This window comes from Phyllostomus hastatus, unplaced genomic scaffold (assembly GCF_019186645.2).
Source record: "Phyllostomus hastatus isolate PE091 unplaced genomic scaffold, TTU_PhHast_1.1 phas_scaffold_78, whole genome shotgun sequence".
Lineage (NCBI taxonomy): Eukaryota > Metazoa > Chordata > Mammalia > Chiroptera > Phyllostomidae > Phyllostomus > Phyllostomus hastatus.
Window position 1 is genome coordinate 103,482,756 of NW_025334041.1, and position 27,572 is coordinate 103,510,327.

The 27,572-nt window shown below is 42.6% G+C and overlaps 1 protein-coding gene across 1 annotated transcript in view; it reads left to right on the top strand.

Annotated features, from left to right (window-relative positions):
- Positions 1–5,400, top strand: part of FSHR (follicle stimulating hormone receptor) — a 159,386-nt gene extending 153,986 nt beyond the window's left edge. Inside the window, exon 10 of the mRNA XM_045827297.1 lies at positions 4,167–5,400. Coding sequence (XP_045683253.1) covers positions 4,167–5,400 — 1,234 coding nt within the window. The remainder of the gene's footprint in view (positions 1–4,166) is intronic.
- Positions 5,401–27,572: the final 22,172 nt, after the last annotated feature.

Consider the following 27,572-nt stretch of genomic DNA (forward strand, 5'->3'; position numbering starts at 1 on the left):
TACCAAACATTAAATGAGACAACATGGAAAACACCAAGCATAGTGCTTAACTCATAGCTGATGTTAAATTAATATTTGCTCCCTTTTTCCTCTGTACCAATATGGATTTATCCTTCAAGTAGCAAACTCTGTACTCCATAAGTGTCCCAGAGACCACTCAAGCCAACTTTGGAGGGAAGAAGCACAAACGCCATTCCAGAGACTGCTGCACTCATCCACAATACATCCCAGCCACCCTAAGCCTCTGTCACCTCTCCTCAGATTTTAGCACATCACAGGGTAGACAAAGTTTAGGACATCTGTTCACTTTGGCTTTCCAGGTTGGTCAGATTAAAGAAGGTAATCCAAACAGAGCCACACCCCAGTAGATAACTGGTTAAAATTTGAGATAATCATAGACAGGATCTGGAGCAAGTAAAGAGGGTATACTTGAGACTGCACATACTCCAGACATTGAAAAGACCAAGTAGAGATAGAATTATTGGGTATCAGGAGCTCTCAAAGCTCTCACCTGCCTCTGAATGGATACAATCCACGCCATGCACTGCACTCAGTCACGTGATGCCTTGCCACCACTCTAGTACAATATTCCAGCACTGGTAGAGCTTCCTGGTGATATCTTTTCACTGTTTAACACAAACTCCTCTACTATTCAGCCTTTAACATACATTGACCTGCTCATGTAGACATATGCCCTGCTCAATATCAAATAAAACAAAACAACAAACAAAACATCCGAAAATGACTTTAAAGTAACGAGGAATTCACCCTCAGACCCATTTGATAGATATTCAGAAAAGGGGCTACTTTTCAGAATTTGCCTGTGTCACTAGGAAACTAGCCAGAATTAAACACTCCTCACCAATTAGCTCAAGGGCTGGAGAATTTCCTCCTAAGGACTAAAATTCTTAAGGACTTGGAATGAGGCAGAGGGCTTGCCACTTTTATATGCCACACAAGAGTTACTCCAGCCAGGCCAAGAAATATACCAGTTCACTGCCAAAACCCTGGAACCGAACACCCCTCAGGAAAATCTCAAAGGAGACTGAGATCACCGTTAAGAGCTGTGCGTGGTGTGCTGGCAACACACCACGAGAATGTATGTTATCTTACTGTGTTGCTCCCACTCTTGTGACCTGGCCATGCCCTACAGTGTGGATGTATCCTCAGGGCCTTCCCAGCCACAAATCTCCAGGTCTGCTTACATTGCCCCCTGACTCGAAGCCTTCCCGATCCCTCCAGACCACTCAGCTCTCACCCACTCTAGGTCTCAACAGTAGCTTACCATAAGGGCCCATCAGGTGCAGCAAAGGAGAGGCCCGTGCCTCTCCTAAGAAGACATGCCAAAATGAACTGAAATTGCCATGGGTGTTTACTCATTAATTGAACAAATGTACACATACAAACACAAAACAAAATAATTATACTATTCAGAAGATAATCATGGAATTTTTTAAAAGGTGTCATTTCCTTGTATACCATACTCGGTGTGGTTTAGATTCAAGTTCAAAGCTATGTGATGAAATCATTTTTCCAACCCTCATTTGTAAGTGCCCAAAGTGTAAATGTTAGGCCCCTGTGACTGTGAACTTTTGGCCAGTGGCCCTCCTGGCCTCTCAGCAAAAGACCTTGTTACCCACACTCCTCAACTGTCAGGGAACCAGTCATTTCCTTGTCCTAGCTCTTGCCAATGCAAGAATTGTCAGCTTGCATTGTTATTTTGTTCATTGTATTACTTAATTTTCTTGTATCTAGACCTTTTCTTCACTGCTAGATTTTAAACTGACATCCATGACATATGCATCTAAGTGCCCTCACAGGGCCTAGGCCCCAACATGAGCTTAATAAGTAACCACCGTCATCTGCCTCCTCATGGCTGACATTTGCTGAGTGCTCGAGGCCAGGCACTGCAAGAATTTGCATCTTTATCTCATTTAATTCTCACAAAGCTAATAGTGTTATTTTTATTCCTTTCTCACAGAGACAAAAACTGAAGCTCAGAGACAGTAAATTATCTGACCAACATCAACCAAACTCAGATCCAAACTCTCTAGTCTATTGGCCTCCAAAGCTCAGGCTCTGGGCCGCTCCACTCTGCACTTCCCGAGTCTCTGCTCACTGGTTCATCAGGGTCCAAGACAACCACTTTCTTAACTGACCCTCAACTGAATTCCTAGCTCTTTACGATCCTTAGTATTTGCAAAGGTACTGCAGGGGCAAGATTTTACTTCCCTTGTTTCCACCTTTGTTTCTGTTCTTTTCTCAGAGACATATATTACTTACCTTTTCCACACCCATGTTGTTGGGTCACTTCTCTTTCAGAAAAGCAAAGCATCAATATTTAAAATATATTGGTAGTGGTATCAACAGTAAGAATCTTCACGGAAACCAACATAAGCCCTGGGGAGTGAAGGCCATCTGCAGGTGGTTAAGCCAGATTTGTTCCAATGAATGGAATCGCGGTCTGCAGGCACCAGGCTACTTACTTCCTGGCCCTAGATTGAGCAGTCACTGCTCCAGTGACAGGGATTAGGAGTCAGAATTAGAATAAGCACCAAAGAATAGAATATTCTCTTGTCCCCCCTACACCCATCTCTGAGCTTGCCTCACCTTTCTTGTAAGATCTCTAACACAAAAGATTTTCTTTGAATTTTCAATTACATGTATGTTAAGTCTTCAGCCCCCTTTAGTGCACCCATGGCAGATGTGAGAAGCCCTGTCCCTCTCTAAAACAAAAGATGGAACATTCTACAACCAAACAAAAAGAGTCCTTTGGCCCAAGAGAATACGACTTCCCAGCAATTCAGTTCATTTCTCAGAGGGAGAGAAGGGAGGAAAGAGTTCTCCCTAACAACCACTTCTCGTAAAGGTGAATGGGAAAAGTTCAGTCCATGCAGGTTCAGCCACTTGGCCAGCTCTTATCCTTGAGTATCAAATGTTGTCTTTACCTCCTTCACTCCTTCAGCCACTCTCTCCTTCTTACGAGGGGATCTTTGAGGAGTTTTAACACTCACTTCATACTCACATATGAGATTGTGTTAAGTTTGCAAGAAAAGTAGTTACTACATTGCTGTGAGCTTGTCTCCCAGGGAGGGTGGGACTTGGGGGTCAGGGGAGGGGGGACGGGAGGTTGCATGTGTGAAAGAGGGAAAGAGAGAGAGAGAGATTTTTTCCATCCCAAAAGAGACACAGAGTAAAACATCCCAATTCCTTTGAAGCCTTTGCTTCAAAACAGAACTATTACCCTCTCTGTCTCTACATGCACTACTCACCTGTGTGGGTAGAATATTTATGATCTGGCTGTTCAAATCCCTTCTGAAAGTGCCCTTATTCTGTTGACAAGGCCTCCTGTACATTTGAGTCTAAAAGGAAAACTAAGACAGAAAAGTGAGCCCAAGAAGAGCCAGCTCCCCAGGAGATGACTTACAATCTCAGAATAAATTAGGCCCCCTTGCAACCTTCATTTGCTCTTTTGGGCACTCACTAGGGTACTATTTAACATGAGACAGCCAGGTTTACTCTGCAGACAAATGTATGCCTGAAGACTATTGTGGCCCCTGGAGAGTGAAATAATAAATAGGACCCTCAGTAACATTTCAAGCAAATTAGCAGATCTCCCAGTAGCCTAGGTACCAAAAGCCAGAGGCAGGAGCTGGCTGGGAACTAACTACAGACTAATTTCCAATTTATGTAAATAAAAGAAGCAAGTAAGTTCTCATTTGAATCAGAAAACTGTCCAGATTTTCCAGCGACTTAGGAACTGGGTACAGGACTGGGGATAGATCCTATCCAAGCATATTAAGAGATATTTGAATGGAGATGGGGGAGGGAAAGGGTGGAGTTGATATCAGGTCTGTAAATTATTTGCACTTAACAGTGAAGGCTTAGCTAGTCCCAGGCGCCTTCCTCCCCACATTCAGGTTGTGGCCAGATGGTTTCCCCAGTGGGCCATCCAACGCTAGGAAATAAATACACAAGTTGTTCTGTTCATTTACAGTAAGCAGCATTAACCCTTGATCTTAGCCTCAAGGGCAGACAAACTGGTAGAAGGGGGAGGTGAAAATCTTAGGAAGAAACCCCATCATTTCTGCCCTGTGCAAAGAAAGTGATATATTTGCCATTCTGGATCCAGGATGTTGATTCTATTCCTTTTTGTATTTCCCTAGCTCTGAGCTTCATCCAATTTGCAACAAATCTATTATAAGGCGAGAAGTTGATGATACAACTCAGGCTAGGGGTCAGAGAGTCTCTTTGGCAGACGGCGATGAATCTAGTTACGCCAAAGGATTTGACATGATGTACGACGAATTTGACTATGGCTTATGCAATGAAGTGGTTGACGTGACTTGTTCCCCTAAGCCAGATGCCTTCAATCCATGTGAAGATATCATGGGGCATGATATTCTCAGAATCTTGATATGGTTTATTAGCACTCTAGCCATCACTGGGAACATCACAGTGCTGGTGATTCTGATTACCAGCCAATACAAACTCACAGTCCCTCGGTTCCTTATGTGCAACCTGGCCTTTGCTGATCTCTGCACTGGAATCTATCTGCTGCTCATAGCATCTGTTGATATCCACACCAAAAGCCAGTACCACAACTATGCCATTGACTGGCAGACAGGGGCAGGCTGTGATGCTGCTGGCTTTTTCACTGTCTTTGCCAGTGAGCTCTCAGTCTATACTCTAACAGCCATCACTCTGGAAAGGTGGCACACCATCACCCATGCCATGCAGCTAGAATGCAGGGTGCAGCTCCGCCATGCTGGCAGTGTCATGCTGGTAGGCTGGATCTTCGCTTTTGCAGTTGCCCTCTTGCCCATCTTTGGTATTAGCAGCTACATGAAGGTGAGCATCTGCCTTCCCATGGATATTGACAGCCCCTTGTCACAGCTGTATGTCATGTCCCTCCTTGTGCTTAATGTCCTGGCCTTTGTGGTTATCTGTGCCTGCTACACTCACATCTTCCTCACAGTGAGGAATCCCAACATCGTGTCTTCCTCTAGTGATACCAAAATCGCCAAGCGCATGGCTGTGCTCATCTTCACGGACTTCCTCTGTATGGCCCCCATCTCCTTCTTTGCCATCTCTGCCTCCCTCAAGGTGCCCCTTATCAGTGTGTCCAAGTCAAAGATCCTCCTGGTCATGTTCTACCCCATCAACTCCTGCGCAAACCCCTTCCTCTATGCCATCTTCACCAAGAACTTCCGCAGGGATTTCTTCATTCTGCTGAGCAAGTTTGGCTGCTGTGAAATGCAAGCCCAGATTTATAGGACAGAAATCTCGTCCAGTTTCCACAACTCCCATCCAAGGAATGGCCGCTGCCCTCCAGTTCCCAGGGGTACCAATGGTTCCAATTACACACTTGTCCCTCTAAGCCATTTAGCCCAGAAATAAAACAATGTGCAAATATATCCAAGTGTTGAATGATAATTAAGTTTTGCCTTAAAAAACACGCCATGACACACCTGACAGAGTGCTTCTATGTACTCCATCTAACTTAATTTTCTTCACTTACCTATATGGTAAGTTGGTCAGGAACTGTTAACTTCATGTGATATATTAGGAAACTGGAGTATTAATACCAACATTAATAATTAAAATAATGCAATACTACAAAATCACACTTATTTTATACTTTATAAGGTTCACAGCATTTTTGTTCAAATCACCTCAACTGATCCCTATAAAAGTCCTATTGAATAAGCACAACAGGAATTATTCTTGGAGTTTTTCAGAAGAGGAAACCAAGACTCAAAGGGTTAAGTGACTGTTTAAAATTGCTTGGTTTGTAAGAGGTAGAGCCAGGATTAAGTGTTTTGACAACCAGAGAACTTCTTAGAGAAGCAGCACAATATTCATTCACTCATTTATTTATTTGACAAATATTTATTGAGTACCTACATGATGGCTTTGTAATGTAGCAACTTGGGTAGGGTGAGCTATATTTCCCAGAATTCCTTTTCTTATGTTTCCTATTAGGGTGGGCCATAGGGAAGATTCTTGGAAAAACAGGAGGGTAGCAAGGAAGCCGTAGCCATTTGGTCATTCATACAGTTTATTGCTGATCTGCTGATTCAGCTCATTGCTATGAAGCAGCAGCTGGGCCTGCAGTTGCTCTACCTTCTCCTGGATCCTACTTCAGGTTTCTCTGACTCCCAGACCAGGTCTGTGTATTTAGCTCTATGATGAAGGACCCCAGATTCTGCAGAATGCTTTCATCATCAAGGTCAGAGGCAATAAGAAAATGTGGCTTGGTTTGACCTTGTGAGGTTTCATCTCATGCTTATAACCTCCCACAATACTCATGGTCTTCCCTTTATGACTGCTTGCCCTGTGGACTTCAAGCTCCAGGATCAGATGTACAGACAATATCCTTACAGAGACTGCTCAGTCAACCCCACAATTGTTTAAGCCCATTCCATGTAACGTAACACATACACACCTATGTGCATGCGTGGCTGGTTCTGCTTCTTTAGTTGAACTCTAATTGATAGAATATACAACCTATTGTGTGGCAGGCATATGGATTATAATGTTAAGAACATAGCAGCTCTGGAATCAGAGGTGAGACTTTATTCTGACTTCATAATAATCCAGGATTCCATCTCTACCCTCAGTTTCTTCTTGTGTAAACTGGAGTTGGTTATAATACCTAACTATTGGGCTCACTGGGTATAATGAAATGAGTTCAAAGTGTCTAGTACAATCGGCTTGGCTGATGTTAATTTACTTCTCGCCTCCTATTCCAATGTGTGGGCTAGTGCCTAGTTCCTCTGACCCTTGATCTAGAACTCATTCCATTATACCATGTTGTCTCTGGTAACTATATTTCCCATACCTATTTTCATAAGTGACCCCATCTGGATAACAAATACCAACCACAAGCCCTTACCAAGCACTGTGCCATGACCAGCCCACAAAGCTCCGAGTCTCCTCTCAGAGTTTCTTCTTTACATGCCAAAGCCAGTCCTTCCTCCTCTTCCCCTATGGCAAACATTTCAAAGTGGATGCCATTAAAATGCATTAACAAGGAAGTCCTTATATGGCTAGAATCAAAAGAAATAATTCCTGCCTATGTGACCTGGGACCACCTTGATATACTGTAAACACCAAGTGAAAAAGAGAATCATTACCCTTAGAAACAGGCTAGAGCTGTGCTGTTTAATACAGTAGCCACCAGCCACACGTGGCTGTTGAGCACCTGAAACATGGCTAGCCTGAGCTGAGACACATAAGTGTAAAAGATACACTGGATTTCAAATGACTACTTCAAAGAAAAAAGAATACACAATATCACAATAATTTTGACATTGATTACATATTGGAACAATGTGGTTTTGGAAATATTGAGGAAAATATATTTAAAATTTAATTTCACTGATTTCTTTTTACATATTTAATGTGGCTACTAAAACATTTAAAATTACATATATGATCACGTTTTTGGCTCATGCCATATTCCTGCTGCAGAGGGCTGGTCTGGAGCCATGTGGGGAAAAAGGACTTTCATTTAGCGTGTTCGTCCCTGGCCCACACCAGTTTGCCGCACTGTCGGGCTGTCCCCGCTCCATCTGCTGTCATTTTTCTTCCTTGTTTGTAGCCAGAGGAAATATAGTTCTGAATTTGGGCTCAAAAGCAAGTAATGACTAACTTAAAAAAAAAGGATACAATATTAATTATTTTACGACATAGCTGTTGATAACACACTGGTTGAACAGACAGTGGTTCGGAGAGGCAAGAATAGTTAAAGATAAGTATACACGAAGAGAAGCTCAGAAGACTTCTGGTCCATCACTGTCACTACAACACTTCCTGGTAAGAGGGGAAGACTTTTCTTTTTTTTTTTTTTAAGATTTTGTTTATTTATTTTTAGATAGAGGGTAAGGGGTGAGAGAAAGGCAGGGAGAGAAACATCAGTGTGTGGTTGCCTCTCTCATGACCTCTACTGGGAACCTGGCCCACAACCCAGGCATGTGCCCTGACTGGGAACAAACTAGTGACCCCCTGGTTCACAGTCCAACACTCAATCCACTGAGCCACACCAGCCAGGGTGGCAAGACTTTTCTCAAATAAGCAAACATATTTATAGGTAATTAAATTCAGTGTTTTAAAACCCTTTATACAAATCTTCCTACATTTTCTGTATCTGAACAGAAACAACTGGGTCCAGTGTACCAATCCCTCTTCCCCCTAGAAAGGGATTATACAGGCAACACCTCTAGGTGGTGCTTCAGAGTGGGGCTTCAGTGACAGAGTGGTGACCCAGATGAAACCAACAGAAACGAACACCAAAGATACACAACCGAAAGAAATTTCGACATGTTATTTCAAATTGTTGTTCCTCTGAAACTTTTATTTCAAACCTCAAACACCACTGAGAGGGCCAATAACTCTCAGACATCTCTTAAAGTATCCATGTCTCCAGAAGTGATATTCAAAATATTAACCGGTACAACCCAGGTACTGATCTCTGAAAATGGGCACTGGCTGTGAACGATCTCTTTGGCCATCCTGGTGCAAAATGGGTGAATGCCACCCTTGTGTGGTTTCTTCCCACCCCTGACCCCAACTTAGGCCTGGTCACATGTCTCTCTCTCCTCAAACTCTCACCCACCTCCTTCAGTCCTGCCCTGGCCAGCCTCTCACACTGCCTCCACCCACTGACCCTTGCCTCCAGATTCTCTTTCACCGAATCCCAAGAAGCAGTTATACAATACAGAATACTACTTGGAGGGATCAGAGCAAAGAAACTGAATAAATAATTCCAGAAACTCGAGAGAACAATGAACTGGGTGCACAGGTTAACAAACGATTTTTATTTTGCCACACACAGGACTAGGAACCACAAGGTAGGGGTTACGGCACTGCACGTTGTATTCGACAACAGGGCTGCACGTGTTGAACGTGGGGAGCCCTTCAGACTTGTTTCTGGAAGGAAGACGTGGAGGGAGGAACAAAACAAGAGGAAAGGCCCTTCTGCTCTTGTATCAGCAAGATGTGACACATCTCACGAGAAGTGACACTCTGAGTTATTTAGGCTAGCATCAAATAGCACTCATTAGAAGATCAAAAAAAAATCACTGAAACTGATTTTTCTTTAATTCTAGTGAGACAGCCACAAGCTTTGGGCTCATAAAGTATTTTATTTTATTAGGAAAGTTTATAAAGACAGGCAAGGAATAAACTTTCATCTTCTGGATAATAAGGGGAATTGGAGAAGGAAGACAAATGTAGGATGTTTTGTCTGTTTAATATATTAAAGAAACTAACTAAAGGCACAAACTAAAGCCAACCATGAGATCGTGCTCACTAATTCTCATCATGCTTTCAGCTGCAAGAAGCAGACACTCCTAGTAAAAATGGCTGAAACAATGAGGCCAATTACACGAGAGGCTCCAGACGTGCTTGGGGAGCTCAGTGTTCTCAAGGAGCCAGGACCTCTCCATGTGTTTGCCCTGCCATCCTTGGAGTGTTCAGCCACGATTCACGAGGGCGGTAGCAAAGTTGCTATAGCAATTTTAGATGCCACAGATGGGCATGACCAAACCCAGAAACAAAGAAGGAAAAGTCTTTCCTTCCACGCATCTCTCTTTTCAGGGGAAGAAAACTTCTTCCCATAGATCCTCGGCAAACATTCACTCCTGCCCATTATCCACGATTACTGCCCTGGCTGCAAGACAGGTGGCAAAACGAATCTTGGCCACATTTGGCCTCCAGAGGTGGAAGGCAGGACGGTGGAAGGGGGTGCTGCAGTGGGAGGAAGGTTGGGGAGGCAATCTCATCCTCCAACCTTAGTAAAACCCAAATCCTCTATCATGGGATGGAGCCCACGGGGCTCGAGGTCCGGGTGCACGTGGCACCTTCACACCTCATTTTCTGTCCTCTTCCCTCTCTCCCCTCCCCCTCTCCCTATACCCTGTTGGCCAGCCCCTCCTCCCCATGTTGGTCTGTTCTACTCCTCCCTAGAACAAATTCAAAAGTTGCTTAGAACTGAAGGCAACCACTGGACTCAGACACTGCCTGAGAAATGCCCTGTTTAAGGCAAAATGTAAAAAAGGAAAAAGAGAAAGAAAAGAAATAAAAGACAAAATGAAGTCACAAATAAAAGAAATGCACCAGGATGGAAAGAGGGGAGATATGAGGAGGAGAGAGGCAGAAGGGCCAGACAAACTAAAGAAAGGAGCCATGTGGAAGGGGGCCAGGCCCTGACTGTGTCACTTTGAGCTAGTACTCACTCAACTTGGTCTCAAAACCCTTTCAACTTATTGCAAGATTTCAGCTCAAAACATGAATGGGCTCAGTCTCAGACGCCAGAAGGAAGGTCCACTGCTCATACCATGGGTGTTCCGGACTTCCCAGGGCTCCACACACCACAGTCTGGGGCCCTGAGAGCTGGTTTAAAGAATGGGCAATAGAAAAATATTTCTGGAGGGTTTCAAAGCCTCCTCACTTCAAACATCAGACAATGCAAGGACATCTTGATCCTTTTCATGAAGACTCACAGTCTTCATAACATTCTATTCTCTCCAACAGCATTACCCACAGCCCCTGAGCATTCTGTTCTGGGACAGATAATCCACAAAAATTCACTAAATTCTGAAGTTTGTAAGTACTCTGTGTTCTCTTGCTTCCTATTTTTTTGTTGCTGTTTTCTTTACAACACAGAATCTTGAGACATCCCCTTTAAACAAACACAAAAGGAGAAAACTATCATTAAAATCATCTTATTTTTAGTGATAATTTCCACATAATAAGATACGAACACATTTTCAGCTCTGCATTTAGAGAATTTTCAGGCAATTTTTCTCCCATGTTTCATTAGGTAGGGTCATTTAAATTTCCAGGTATTTATAATTTGCATAAAGATGAGGTCTGGGTACACAAGGTTTTAAAGTTGTCTCGTAAATAGCAGAAGCTGTACTGCAGGGTTCCTGTCTCTGAGGAATGAGTCTACCAAAGAGCTATATGTTCCTGATTTATGTAAAGTGGGGGAGAAGGGGAGGAAGAAAAAGAAGAAAAGAAAGGGGAAAATATTGAAAAACACACGTTAGAATACACTGCCTCAGTCTATAAAGTTGATGGGAACACCTCCTAGGGCACATCCCTGCAGAAATCTCAACAAAATCATCCCCTCCATCTAATCCAAGAACATTATGAGCTTCTTCCAGCCCAGGCTCCCCAGTACCATAAGCCAAGGCAGTGGTCCCTCAGGACACCACCCAGGAAGACCTCCATCCACACAGAGCTTACCCACCTTGGGCTGTGGGCCAACCAGGCTAAGTTGACAAGCCCTCTTTCCTAGAACACCTGCAGTACTTAAGGCAGCTTGGTTTTTACATATTACAGTGAACAGCTTTATATCAAAATTCAAGTCTAATCAAAAGACATACTGCTTTGCATTTGGAATTGTGCAAATGTTGGGTGTTAGGATAAATTATATCACTGGTGACCACTTACAGAAATCAAAAACAAACTATGAAGAGGCCCAGACAGTTCTGTTTTATTTTCATCCATTCACTCATTCAATAAATATTTAACGAATGTCTACGCTAAGCCAAGCATGATTCCAACCACTGGAAATACAGTGGCAAATAACCAGACAAATTCTGCCCCTGTGGAGTTTACATTCAAGTAGAAGTTACAGAGGACGTATAAGCTAAATAAGTTAAATGTATTGAATGCTAGACACAAATTAATGACAAAACACAAATCAGGGAAGCAAGATATGATGTGACATGTCAGGGAACAGCTAAAGTCCTCCCTGAAAAGGTGGCTTTTGACTAAAGATAGGAAGAAAGTAGAAAGTGAGATGTGCATATTGAGGGAAGGGTGTTCCAGGCAGAGGGAACAGCAAGTGCAAAAGCCTTCAGGCTAAGCTGCACTTGTTCGTTCTAGACACATAAGGTTAGTGTGGCTGGAACAAAGAAAAGGGAGTGAGAGAAAATAGCAAGGGACAAGGACAAAAGAAAATACAGGCAGCCAGATCATTTTAATTTCTTTACTTCCAAAAAGGTGAAGGTGAAGTGGTAGAAAAATATCTGAAAGTTTATAGTAAGTATTAATAGAGCCTATAGGAATAGGTCTCCTAGACTAGTACTGAACACTAGGAGCTCTCAAATTCCAGGCACTTTCCATTTCTGTACCAGCTGTCCCACCTCCTCCTCCTCCTCCTCTGTCCTCATCTTCCTGGTTTCCCCACCCCCCCCACCTTCACCCTCCATATCATCTCTCCACCCTCCCCACAGCAGAGTTCCTCTCCTACAGGCCTGTCACTTGGTGAGGGATATGATAAATGGTTCACACCACAGTGATAATAATCTCTTAAATTTCAACAGGCTTTACACATTCTTGAAGACTTTTACTTGCACTGGCTCATTAGATCCTTAAAATATTCCTGGGAGGTAGAAGGATTCTCCTGCTATAAGGGAAGAAATCACATTTAGAGGTTAGGTGACCTATCTAGGGTTATGCAGTAAACAGAAGGCACAGCAAGATTAGAATTTAAGTCGCCCACCGCCCCCTTCCTAGAGGTACACAGAAGTGGAGACCCTGGAAACACCAGCCTTAGCCTGAACGAAGGGCAGTGGCCCGTAGCAGACGCCTCTGGCAGTGGGGCTGGCCCAGCAGCTGACCAGCTGCTGCGTGCTCACAGAGCTCGCACTCACTGGTCCCACTGAAGCCTTGATGGTGCAACGTGAATCAGATGGACATGAAAAATGGAGTCACAAAGCACAGCTTGGCACAGCACTCAGGTGAGCAGGAATTTTACTAATTCCCTGTAATGCCATTTCTCCTCCTGACCCTAAACCCAGGGCCACCCTGACTGGCACACAGCTGAGCTCAGCAAAAGGCAGAGTGAGAAAAAAGTCCATGAAGTGCACTCTAACCCAGCGGAGCCCTAACTCATGGGCAAAATTTGGCCGTGGGCCGAGGTAGTTAAGAAGGAGTTTGAACACTCTAAGGTATTTCCTCAAGAAGGGCATAACCTTTAAGTGTATTTTTGATCATCCCTATAAGAGCCCATTTGTGTGAAAAGTGACCTGAGCTCTTTTCTCTGCCATAATGAATCATTTTACAAATGAAACAATATGAGGACAGCAGTGCCCTTAGACCCGGCCCAACATACCACTGCAGCGGGCCCCATTCTGGCCTTGCCCCACCCACAGCTAAGGAGCCCAGCAGCCCACAGGGCCCATCAGACAAGACCACACAAGCGTGCACTGAACGTGTTGATACTTGTGGTCCCGAAATCTCTGCCAAAATACCCAGGGTCTGCCTTGCCCTCCCTGCAGTGAACCATACCCCCAGTGTGCATACCACAAGGCCTGGGGATCGCTGTTGACAGGGTGTCGATGGAGCCTAGAGGTGTAGGCCCCATGCATGCTGGATGGAATCAGGATGGGAAGAGAAGGGAAGGGAGGAGCTGCGGGCCAGTACCTTCACTTGCACCCTGCCCTGAGTCCTGCAGATGCTAATGATGGTCTGCAGGAAAGAGTAGAGTTGCATTGGTGCCCTCCCATCCCCCCTACTGAGAAAACTATTCAAGGCTTTCAAGGTGGATTTTTCTCCCCTAGATGAAGTGCCTTTTATTTTTATACCAACCAAACATATTTAATATAAACATCTTTCAATATACAAACTGCAATCACAAGAGCATCCACAGAGCAGTGAAGAGACAGGGTGCTGTGGCGAGCATGGCGGGGGAGAGGAAGGCTTTCAGGGTCCCGACGTCTTCTCTTGCCCACTGTCACTCTGTGGCCTGTGAGAGCACGAGGCCTCGCATCTGAGGGTTAATCAAGGCAGCCAGAGGCAGAGGGACCCTGAGGCCAACACTGAGACAAACAGCACAGCAAGTCCCCACAACGTGCCGTCCCCACAGTGTGCCATCCCCCTACCATGGCAGCCTCCAGTTAAAGCCAGACTTGGTAGGGAGGAAACAGGAAGGCGGTTGTGGCTCAGAGGAGAGCCAGACATCATTCCTCAGCATCCTTCTCACCACACATTCGGGAACAGAGTTTTCCAGGTGCTGCTGAGTCGAAAGGACCTAAAAACCATCCTATTCCTTCACAGTTCGAAGGCCGGTATTGCCACCTTCATTTAGGACACATCATGTGAACCCTGCTCTGCCCTTCAGAGAATTCCACCATATTTAGTAACACGCCTGGCATAATAAGGACATTTGTTAAAACCTCTGTCTCCATCTGCTTCCCCAGTGCTGCACCTTCCTGGTGACTCCGGCATCTTCATGGATCCCCCAGCCTGGATCTCAGCCTCACAATTCTTTAACTTATTCACTCCCAATGCCTTACACCTTCATGAACTTTGGAACATGTAACCACAGTCCTGATCTTCTAATCTCCAGAAACAGTCCCCATTCCTCAGAAGTTTTCCCCTAAAAATCTGCTCCCTGATCCCCTCACTATTCTACTACCTTTCTCAATCCAACCTTTTCTCCCAGAACCTGCCTGTCTTTCAGGCTGCTGTGCCTTTGCACTTGCTGTGCTCCCTGTCTAGAAGACCCTCCCTCCCTACACTGACTGCCTAATAAGCCCAACTCATCTACAAAAACTCAGCTCAAACATCACTTTATTTAATGGACATCGATTGAGCACCTACTTGGGAGCAAGTGCTGTGCTAAGCAACAAGATTACAACAATGAGTACAACGTCTTCCTTTCGCTGTAGAGACCAGCTCAGGAAATAGGCAGGGGAACATGTAATTCCATCTGTGCAGGAACTCATCACGACTAGACCTGCCTACAAGAAATGCTAAAGGGCATTCTTCAGCAGGAAATAAAAATATGCTAATTAACATCATAAAAACATGTGAATATATGTGTGTAAAACTCACTGGCCAGGGTAAATACACAGCCAAAGTCAGGTTGTCTAGTATTGTAACAGTGGTGCATAGTTTACTTAAAATTAGTAACAAATGTATTAAAAAGAACTATAAATACATGGTAACAGAAGATGATCTGACCTTGGGTGGTAGGCACACAATGCAATATACAGATCATGTATTGTGAAAATGTACACTTGAAACTTATATGATCTTATCAACCAAAAAAAATAAAAAATAAAAAATAACTACAATAATTTTCATCAAATACACAATACAAAATATGTAAATTGTAGCATCAATAGCCTAAAGTATGAGGAGAAAAATATAAGGTTTCTATATGGTAAGGAAGTTAGGTTGTTATTAGTATAAAATAAGATGTTACAAAAATAAGATATTTTATGTAAGCCTCATGGTGACCACGAAGGAAAAGCCTCCAGCAGACACACAATAGATGAGATATGGGACTCAGACACAGCCCCCAAAAGAGTCATCAAATAGCAAAAGAAGACCACAAGACAAACAAGAAACAAAGGCTCTACAAAACAGTCAGAAAACAATGAACAAAGTTGCAATAGTATGTCCTTACTATCAATAATTACTTTAAACATAAGTAAATTAAATTCTCCAATCAAAAGATACAGAATGGCTGAATGGATTTTTTTAAAAGCTCAAAAAACTAGATCCAACAATATGCTGCTTACAAGAGACTTATTTTATTTGAGGACCCACACAGACTGAGAGTAAGGGGGTGGAAAAACAGTATTTCAAGTAAATGGCGATCAAAAGAAAGCAGAAGTAACTGTACACTAAGCTGAAAATGGTCAAAAGAGACAAAGATGGCCACTTTATAATGATAAAGGGGTCAATCCATCAAAAAGATACTGCAGTTGTAAGTATTTATGCACCCCACATCATAGCACCTAAATATATAAAGCAAATACCAACAGAGCATTATTCTTAATACATATATCTGACAAAGGATTCATATCCAGAATACATAAAGAACTCCTACAAATGAACAATAAAAAGATAAACAACAAATAAGAGGAAGACAAATGCATTTACCATATGCCCTAGCAACTCCTAGGTATTTCTACAAGAGATTGTTTTAAATACATCACAAAAAGACATGTACATAGAAGCCTTATCTGTAAAACCAAGAGTATTTCCAAATGCAAATGTACATCAAAAGGTGAATGGATAAACAAATGTTAGTATAGTTAAACAGTGGAAGACTACTCAGCCATAGATATGAGTGAACTACTGGTACATATCACACACTGGTGAATCTCAAGAGCATCACATGAAGTAAATGAAACAAGATACAAAGGACTGAATACTGTATCATTCCATTTATGTAAAGATCAAGAATTGGTCAAACTAATGTGTGGTGAGGTAAGTCCAAAAGCAGTTGTCGTGGGGTAAAGTTTTGCCTGGAAAGGGCGACTTTGAATAGTGAGGGAAGCAGGCTGTTTTGTGTAGTGGCTACACTGATGCAAACAACTACCAAACCTGTCAAACTGAACACCTAAGACCTGTGCATTTTATTGCACATTATACCTCCATTTTGTGACAATCCACAAAAGAAGTATGGTTGTGTTCATTCCTTTAGTAACAACTAGAATATTTAGTAGAGGAGGAAAGGAGAACCCTCATAATAGTAAAATACATAGCAATGATTATTTTTCAAAGTTCAAGACTTCCACAAAGAAAATTATAAAGCTTAGAGAAGACCTAAATGAAGATCAATTATGTTCAACAACGTGAACTTCCAATATCCTAAAGCTATCATTCACCTCCAAGTGAGTGTATAAATTCAATGTGGTTTCAATAAAATCCCCAACTTTGGTTCACAGGATTTATGAAACCTTGGAAATCAATTTGGCTATATCAAAACAAGTAAAGATGCCTCTATCATAAAACTTAGAATTTTTACTTCTAGGAATAAATTCCAAGGAAAAGACTCACTCTAATGCACAAAGACAGTAGGTGATCATTGAACCATTCTGTAAGAAACACCAATAAAACATAAGTTGCTTTTAATTACTATATTTTTTTACCATAAGACACACTTAGGTTTTAAAGGAGGAAAATGGGAAAAAAATTTTGAAGCAAAAAATGTGGTAAAATATTTAATAACAAAAATAACATAATATTTTAGCAATGTAAATGTAAACAGAGCTCAACAGCAGCATTAACAACCATTATTCCTCCAAAGGTTGGCAGTGGGGGGCATGGCCAAGGGGTGCATCTTATAATCCAGAAAAAAAAAAATGGCACTTCTGATGCTGGACTCTTTCTTTATAATTGAAGAAATGGTATAGGGTTGATTGTTTGAAATTGAATGATAAATCCTTTGTGGCCTAACATCATGGCAAATTTTTTAAAGTCATCGTTTTTACTCAAAATAATATGCATTCTCTGTTTGTTACTTATTTACCTTTCTTCCTGGAAATAATTGCTTCCTACCAGACTTGTCTTACTTCTAGCTGGAGTCTAGCCTCTAGGAGTTCTTCCAAATGAAGCCTTGGTAGTAATTACTAGGAGATACTGTATGCCCCAAAATATCTGTGTTCCAACCTCACATTTAAATAATAGTTTTGCTCATTATACAATTCTAGTGTTACTGTCTTTTCCTCAACACTCTGAAGATATCGATTCACTGCTCTCCCATACCAACTGTGGCTGTCAATTATCCATATGAGTTTATAAAGTATGTAAGTATAACCATATAAAGTATGATTATAATCTGATATATTCTTGTTCCTCCTGGGCAGTATGCATTTTATCTTTAAAATCTTTTAAAAGTTTCTCTTAGCCATTCTTTCATGTTGCTGTGGAACGTCTCTGTGTGAGGTCGCCTTGCCCACTCAGCACACTCTCCGTCTTTCCAGTTGAAGGTCTTTTCTTCTGTGATTCCGTTGAGGGAAATTTCAGTCCCCCACATGTCTCAACTCCCTATCCCTCCTTCCTTTTCCAGTGCCTCCTGAGGAAATTCCCGTCCCAGCCTGTCAGTCCAGTGCGTTCCCAGGCTGGATCCACTCTCACGCGCGGCCCACCCACTGCGTTCTTTACTTTGGCAGTTATGTGTAGGTGTCTGACATTCCCGGCTAGTTTTGCTTCCTATTGGTTTCTCCCTGCTTTATTTTTCAATATTCTCCTTTACCTTTAAGGATAATGACAATGTCTGTGTGCTAAATTATTCATTGTTTCCTCTAGTTTAGTTTATTAAATATCTTAGTTTATTATTTTGTTAAATATCTTTCATAGAACTTTTACTCTTCACAAGTCTCACCACTGTTTCTTGTTAGCTCACTTTTATTCCTTTAGGACTACCACCTATTTTGCAAATAATGTCTTCCTGGGAGAGACACAAAAACTTAGGCTTTGCTTGTTCTCTGAGTGAGTTAAAGAAGGATGGTCTTAGAAAGTCTCCAAGGTTACAGTCTGAATTCACCCATGCCCTGATCATCACCACCACCACGCATCCCCCTGGCCTTCAGGGAACACTTCATCACCTCCCCTCTGGACACGTTCTCCTAAGCACAGACAGCCTCTGGTACAATGCCTTGCCCACTGGGTGCGAGGAGAAGGCAGGATAAGGGAATGATCAGAGGGCATCCAGCTGATGTACCTGCTGGCTTCTCACTTTGGTTCTGGAGCTGCCCTCACACCACCCTGGCGCTGCCACGCCTGCCTGGCTCTGCTGCTTGCCTACCCACAAAAGCAGGCAATGGGTCACCAGGGTAACATAGGAAGAGAAAGGACACATTAGAAATCTCTCTGCCAGTCAACCCAGAAGGCAAGGGCCTTCTTCCTCTCTGCTCCCTCATGTCTCCCCAGGGTTCTCACAGTTTTCGCTTGAGTTAATGAAAACAGTTGAGATTCGACACTTTATTTCCCTGTGACATCTCCACTGTTAGGTTGAGAGAAGAAGAGAACACCATGCAAAGACAGAGCCATGTGGGACTCCAGGTATATTAAGATTATATGGTAAAACTTCATTAAGAGAATTAAAAAAAAATACAGGATATTTATGACCGAGTATAGAACTGGATTACATGTCAGCTCCTAGTTCGGGCTACACGGCTTTTCTGACCATCCTCAAAATGAAGAGAGAATTTCAGCGTAGGTTTAATTTAATCAACGCTCCCCAGGAGCACTGGAGAGAGAATGTTTGACTGCTTCCTACAATTGCTCAAAGGCAACTAACTCTTGAAAGGACTGAATAAACAATTGCAGAAATATATCCCATAAGACATAATACCCGCCCTCATCTAATTTACTTTTTCTCTTAATGTATCTTTTCAAACTTCCATCGCTGGCTCTCTGTTCCTTTCCCTCTCCGATATTGAATCTTTGTCTAGTTTTATTTATTCTGTTCCAATAAAGAGGTGTGGGCAAGGGCTGGAAGACTCGCTGTGGGTTTTCATATGAGAAGGGCCACAATTCAGCTCCTTCAGTGAATTCTGGGCAAACACTAATTACTCTGAGATGAAGCAAGACACTCTTCATGGGTCAATTATGGAAATCCTGGATTACAGAGGACAGAATCCAGCTCCTTCTTTCTGCCAAAGGCCATTCAGCATTTGCACAGGACCCTACAGAAAGCTGAGGAAAGCAGCCGTGACTTGAGCCTCCTGGAAATTTGCCTGCTAGAGACATTATTTTCTTCTAATGAAACAGTATCAGTTTAAAACCCAAATCACTTCTGGGTAAACGCCTAAAGTGTTCCTCATACAAGGCCCTATGACTAAGCATGGAGTAAAAAGGCTGTCATTATATTAATGATGAGATTGATAATAAATCTTTAAATATATTGAATATCACAAGACTGCTCCCCGAAACTGTAAAGCAGGGACACAAAACCATCATCATTACAGGTTATGAGGATTCAAGATAACTGAGGATGTCTTGGCCAATCAATAATAATACTTTCCAGAAATAATGAGCATTTTTTATTTCTCCTCCTTTCTATGGTTCTGGACCTAAGTAGACCCCCATGCTGACAAACACACACACACACACACACACACACACACACACCACCACCACACCACAATATCATTGTAGAACTTGCCCCCTTGCAGCCTTGACCTCTGTCCCCTTGCCTGCTCCCAACCTGTGGCAAAAACTCATGCCCATGGTTCTCCCAAAGAAAGAAGCATCCACGAAGCCTCCACCCCACCTGATCAAGTAACAAAGGTAAAAAGTACACAATGACCAAGCAACATTCTTTAACCCCTTCTTTATTTTTCCTTCAGAGATGCTAAAGCTCAGCCTCTTTTTTGGCTTCACTGGTAAAAGAGAAGGTCTTGGGGAAAACTTGCCCAGTCTCAGACAAGTTAGGTATTAACATCTTCCATTCTACAGTCGAAGTAACTGAGGCCCCTAGAAGTTAAATGACTTGCCAAAAATATCACAAACACATGGCAACAGCTGAACCAGAAATGAAGGGTTTATGCTTCCTAAAACAGTATTCTCATTCCCCACATTGCAGGTTTTTAGCCAGATGCTCGTGTATTCTCACTTCGTCAAAGTCTGTGGAGAGTTGGGAAGACAGTGGTATTCCTCAATTTGTATACATCAACCATTTTATTTCACAACATCACAAAAGCTTCTCTGTTGCACTGTGGTGGGTTTCAACTGCCTGTAATTGACTTTCTACCACCCTTTGTTAATGGGCAATTCACCAGGCCAGTGCAAGGTCACCATCTAGTGGTGAAATCCAGTAACTGCTGGCCACAGAGCACTTCTTGATAGATTATTCTCTGTGCCCCTTTTGCCCTCTTTCCACGCTTTTCCACGCTCACCTCCCGCCCCGGCCGTTATTTCCAGTGAACTTCCAGAAATGAAGGAAATAAGGAATCTTTAGTTACAGAAAACATTAAGTGATTTTTTAGTTATTTTCTGGATTAGTCATTTACTAAATTGATACACTTAGACTCATATCGAGGTAACCATCTACCCTGCCAGCAGATTGCTCACAGCAGCCTAGAGCTGGACGTGCAAGGAGACATCAAGCAAACACTACATATGAACCACATGGCAGATCATTGTCGTAAACACAACTTGAGGTCAGTGCTAGATCTGACTGCACTAAAGGAGCTCTACAGTCTGAGCAACTTCCTGAGAATCCAGCAGCTACTGAGGATTGAGAAAAGCAAAAAGGGCTATTTCTAAAAAAAAAAAAAAGTAAACGCTGAGTCTACTGTCAAGCAAGCATTTATTGAACACCTACTATAGCCTTAAATAATAATATGAGGTATGTTAAGTATTAAACAACCCTCTGGCGATCTTGCTTTTGCCCACAACTCTCAACTCCATAGAATCTGCTGTCTTAGTCAATAATACACTAATAACTATGCAGTGTTGGATGGGTATGAGATTTCTTGGGAATGATCACTTAGTTATATAAGGTCTAATCACTGGGGTATACACCTAAAACTAGTAATTGTATGTCAACTGTAGTTGAAAAATTAAAAAGATATAACTTCTTAAAGAGTCTACAATCTTCATATTAAACAAATCTTTTAAATGCCAAATTCTATCCTTTTTTCCAATCTTAAACATTATGAGCTTCTCTGCAGACAGCACCATTGACCAAGTGTTCTTCCTAAGACTTCCCCTACCTTTAATTCTTTCACCTGTACTCTCTTTATTGTACCAGAGCCTACCACCCTGATCACACCTTGATCCAGTTTTTAGTACCCCCATGACTCTCCAGGTATGTATTCCCCAGGGATTCAGCCTGGAGCTCCTTGTCTTTTCATTCTTTTCACTTTATCTTGACAATCTATCACATTTGTGGCTTCAACTACCAGATATGTCATGATATATATGAGAGAGATGAGGTCTGTGCAGAAAGTGTCCAGCCATGTAATATGAAAAAGAGAGACATTTATTGAAGAAGATACAAGATACAAGAAACACTGTACATAGGACAATGATGCCTCAGTCCCCTTCAAAGCAGGTACCTTGGGACCTCACACAATTCTCCCAATCACCATCAGCTGCCCTGTCATATTTTCCTGAATCTCATCAGTGGTCTAAAATCTCTTCCCTTTCAAGGGTGATTTCAGTTTTGAGGAAAGCCAGCAGTCACAGGGCACCAAATCTGAGCTGTAGGGGGGCTGAGTCACTTGAGTGACTTGATATTTCACCAAAAACTCTGCACGAGATGTAATGCATGAGCGGGCGTGTTGTCATGAAGAAGCTGTCCATCACCAGTTGCCCATATCTGTGGCCTTCTGAGTCATCAAGCTGAATGCAAAATTTGATACAGATTCATTGCTCTACTCACTCAGTCATTTTAAATGCAATGGCCACACAGTACACATGCTCACTCAATGGCATCTACCACCCTTGACTGACTAGTACAGTACAGTGAAATCATCATCGTTCACACATGTGCATTCCAGTCCACTCTCCTTGGTTCCAGGTTACATCAATGTCACACACACTGTTCTCATTATAGTAACAATGGCTGGACTTCTCCTGGACAGACCTTATATTATCTCCATCACTGACTTTTCTTCTAAGCTCTACTCTAGTTCCACATTTTCAACTGCCTACTGGGTAGCTCTCCCTGGAATTTCAAACTCAACATGCCTACGTCAGAAATCAGCATCTTCTCCTCCAAACTCAACTGCTCTTTGTTCGCAATGTCAGGCCGACAGGTTCCATACTTTGTTCCTGCATTAACTCCGTCCTTTCCCAGGGCACTCTCATCTAATCAGTCCCGGAGCAGTCAGTTCTGTATCTGCACCGATCTCTCACCATCCCTTCCTCCCTCTTTCCCCAAGGCCATTGCTCTGATTCAGGTTCTCATTCTCTTCTGCTCTGACCACATCATTTAAATAGTATTCATTCCATGTATATTTTTTGAAAGCTTAATGTGTACTAGGCATGTATTAGGTACCAGGAATATAGCAGGGAGCAAATGAGACAGCAGCCTTGCTCTGATGGGGTTTATATCTTACTGCAGGGAAAGAGAAAACAAAGATGATGAATGATGAAAGGCATAAAAGGAAAAGATTCTCATTCTTGCCTCCTTGATTCAACAAAACAAGATCTCTATCATCATCTCAACCCTTTGGTTTTTTAGTTATTCTATTCTACCCATTTAAGTGACATGTAATGAAACCAAAAAAAAAATCAAAGTTTGTACATAGTTGATGAGAAAAAGTGGGAGAACAAAAGTGTAAATTGTTTCCCTATACCTCTAACTCTTTAACTTTAAAATTATTTTCATAAATTAAGACACAACTTCTAAACTTCTGAGTGTGAATAGAATTAATTAGGCAAAAAATTGTACATGTGCCTTGCCATAGCAAATGCTGTGGGGAAAAAAAAACTACCTTTTGTTACTAAGAGGCAATTTTGTAGTATATGCCTGTTTTGATCACTTATTGGAAAACTAAAAGTCTAAATTATTTTTATTGTCCTTACTAAACTGATACTTATTGAGCCTGAGAAGCAATTGACAACACTTGTTTGTTCATAATCTCAGTATTAATTGCTGAGTCTTAAGTGTTTATAAACTTGAGTGATTCATTTTCTTTCACTAAACAAACATTTACACCACGCCACTATGTGCCACAGGAGTGTGGTTTCTGGGGTGAGCTATATGGCATTGTCATTACCCCCAAGAAATCTGAAGACTGGCAATGACAAGGATTTATGAAGCAGTGAGAGAGATGAGAATGACAACAAAAACTCAGAGTTCTCTGGGAAGAAAATGGTTAGGAATTAAGCAAAACTTCATCAGAGACACTTAGACTGGGTGGTCTTGAGGGATGAGTGTTTTCAGGGAAGATGGAGATACTGCGGACAGAAGGAAAAAAGATGCACCCAGAGCCATGACACAGCAGGACATTCTCCACTGGGTCAACTGCCAATATAATACATGATGGACGGCCCCAATGTTAGATAACCGCTATCAGACTTGAACAGAAATATCAATATAGCGTCATACTTGTGCGAAATTGAGATATTAGCCGGTTTCCAATGTCCGCTGTTTGACAGGCACTCAGGTGAACCTATGCAGTATGAAAAGACAAACACACGAATCTACCCCAAAAGCACAAATCACTGGGAACTTTTCAGCCAGACTATGCCTGTAATCATTTCATAATTCTTCTAAGATCTTACATTAATACACCATCAGTGTGCCCAGTTTTTGCAAGGCAACCATGAATTTCTTTTTTAAAGAAACTTTAGCTCTGCTCTCTGGTTTGTGTTATACAGCATTTTGATGTTTATGTTGTTACCACAGCAACAGATAGTTAAACTTGGCACATAGAACATGAGGTGCTGCTAACATACTGCTTTATGAAGTACTTCCTGGTACTCTTTCAACGGGAAGAGTTAAAGATAATGTAATGAGCCACTGCCTCTGAGGAGGGATCAAAACAGAAAAAGAGAGAGTAGGTAAGGAGCTGGATTCCAAACGGGTTCCACAGACCACATCCTGTGGCAAGGAATTAATAGTTCTCACCAGAAAAGTCTCTGAGGCGAAGTGTGGGGTTAACGTTGATAATAATGCCAATGTGAACTTGGCGTCCCAAAGAAGGAGAGGTTCTCAGGCTTTCCAGCCTCATTGAACTGGGTCACTTTTTCACCAGAGGCTCAGCGACCTTCCGTGAAACAAACATTGAGGAAATAATGAGTTAGATAATACTATAGTTTTTAAAAAACTATATTAAGAACCTTAAGTGAATATTACTAAGTGAAAGGAGCCAACTTGAGAAGACCACAAACTGTTTGATTCCAAACATATGACATTCTGGGAAAGATAAAAAAAATAATAATAATTCAGTGGTTTCCAGGGGCTAGAGAGCAATGAACAGGCAGAGCACAGAAGAGTTTTAGAGCAGTGAGATGATTCTGTAATGGCAGGTGCGTGTCATTACACATTTGTCCAAATGCACAGAACGTGCACACCACCCACAATGAACCTTAGTGTAAATGATGGGCTTCAGATGATGACAAAGCGTCAGTGCAGGTCCATCGACAGTGACGAATGACCACTCTGGTGGGGAATGTCAACAGTGTGGGCGGCTGTGACATGTGGGGCCACAGGGTGTATGGAAAATTCTCTGCACTTTCTGCTAACTTAAATGGTGATACAGTTGCTCTAAAAAATAAAGTCCTTTTAAAAATCTCTATTACGTAAATTCTATACAGGAAAACTACAAAGTAAAAGGGACAGCCTCCCAATGAGCCATGACCCCCAGGCCCTGTCTCTGTGCACTGAAAACAGTGCCTGGTGAACAACTGCTGGCTGAACCCCGGCCCGGTCCCTACGGTGGAAACAGGAGAAGCAGCAATCCTGTCCCCGAGTCTGTAATCTGACTGGGAAAGGGGAACATTAGATATGGCTACGAAACAATTAGAAAGCATGTGCAGCTAGTATTTGGTGGGCATGCTCATGTGCCAGGCACGACGGGAGTAGGCTTGGGTATTTAGTAGTGAATTGTGGTCCTCTCCATGGAGCTGACAGTCTAGGTGGAGGGAAAAATAGTAAATCAACAAAAACACAAATCAGAATGCATGTTATATAGACTAACATAAGCAGCTATAGATTATAATCTACTGTAGAAGGCTTTTCTGAGGAAGTGACAATTGAACTTATACACACTGGTCAGTTGAAAAATCAGGGGAACAGTGTTGTAGGCAGAGGAACCGAATGTGTGAGATCCCTGAGGTGCAAACAGCTTTCGTTCTGGGAGCTGAAGCGCATGTTACGAAGTGTGTATGTAAGAGGGAGAGAGAGACCTGGGCAGCATCCAGTATACAGGGCCGTGAGGACAGGTCGAGGCAGTTTATCTTCTATCCCCAGGAAAAGGGAGCCTTCAAATGGTTTTTGGCAGAGAAGTGTCCAAACATGCTCAGAGTTTCCACAGCACAGGGAATTAGGAATCACTCACTCATCAAGTTTGCTGATCCAGTCACCAATTCCATCTCTCGTGAAATGGAAGTCCAGAAAAAAAGGGAACCACTTGGGTTGAAGCTTAAGTGTGATTTTGGTCAAAAACTCCAAAAGGTTGGTGTTGGGGAGGGGGTGAAGGTGCATTTATTAGGAAGCTTATTACATACCTGCAAGAAGCTCCTGTCAGCAGGTCAGTGTCTGCATGTGTGTGTCATGGGGAAGGGGTGTAGGTTTCCCATTCATGGACCTTGCCATGAGCCAGTGGGAGAGAAAGGTGCTGTGTGAGGGGGAAGAACAAACTGAAAGCCACAGTAGTTCCCTAGCATCAGGGCATCGTGTCTCGGCTCAGTGTCTGCTATTATAACCCAGTTTTCTCTGAGAAACGCAACACCATCACTAGTCACCACCTAGTGCCTTAGCCAGGAAATAATTAAGAATCAGTTAAAAAGCAACGTGGGTCTCAAGTGAATAGGACATGGACAGGGGAAAGACACAGTGGCAAGATGGGATAGGCTTCCCCTCCTCTGCATCTTCCTTGCCAATGCTTTACTAGGTATCAGCAGGCTCACTCAGTTCCATACCCTGCTGTTGCAATCTGGCTGTGTGACCTTAAGGCAGTTTCTTCACTTCTCTGAGCCTATCACTTCATCACTCTAGTGAGAGCGGACTACATGCTCACAGAGGTCCTTTTTCTTTCTCAGTTTGATTCTCTTCACTGAAAGAAGGGCTGTCCTTGAGACTTCTCACAGCAGAAATGGGGCAGAGAGAGGGGAGGGGGGCACAAAAGAGAGGGGAATGGAAGGGTTCTGCATGTCAACAGCCACTGAGTCCATATCAGCCTTGTTGCCTGTCTGTGTCACTCCCTGGCGACAAGCACCCTGCTTGTTAAAGAACAGCCCAGGGGCTAGGAGAGTGCCTGGCAGCATTCTGCTGCACGCTCCCTGCAGCCTGTTTCATTTTTCATCCTCTGAGCAAGTCCGTGAAGTGCGATCCCACCTCACACTACACGGTGGGGAGAGCCACCGGCAGTTTAGAGTGTGGGTTTAGAAGGTCTGCTTCCCAGGAGTCACAGATGATAATCAAACACTGTCAGATAAGATTGCTTTTGAAAATATCTAAAGTTTAGGTTTTATAGATTAAAAAATATCCTATTTTATTAAGTTGTCTTTGAAATAGGTTTGCATTTTGACACATAATGTTCTCATACATTAAATAGTCTATGAGGGGGATGTCAAGATAAGATTTGCTTTATAATGAGAATTGTTGCAACTGGGAAATTGGTACATGGGGATTCAAGATACTCTTCCTTTTAGTTTCATGTCTGTCTTTAAATTTTGCCTACTAAAGTTTTAAAAACAGAGTGAATTGGGAAACTAAAATGTACCCATACTGGATTTTCTAAGTATATGTGCAAATTCCACAAATAGAACCAGATGGCCCAATAGATCAGGGCTTGGTGAACTATGGCCTGTGGGCTGACTCTGGCCTGCTTCCTGGTTTTGTAGACAAAGTTCTACTGGAACACAGACAGGCTTGGTTTTGGACGTATTGCCTATGGGTGTGTTTGGCAAATTGAGTCATTGCAACAGATCATTTGGCCTTTACAGGAAGTTTACCACCCACCACTCTACACAGTCTAGTTTAAGTTACCTCTGCCTGGTGTGTCCCATGGACCACAGGAACCTGGTTCTAACCTCATCCCTCCGATGGAACCATGGCACCAAATGTCCAGCAGGAACAGAAAGGCCAGTCAGGGCTGTCCAGCAGAACTTCCTGTGATGACAGCAATGTT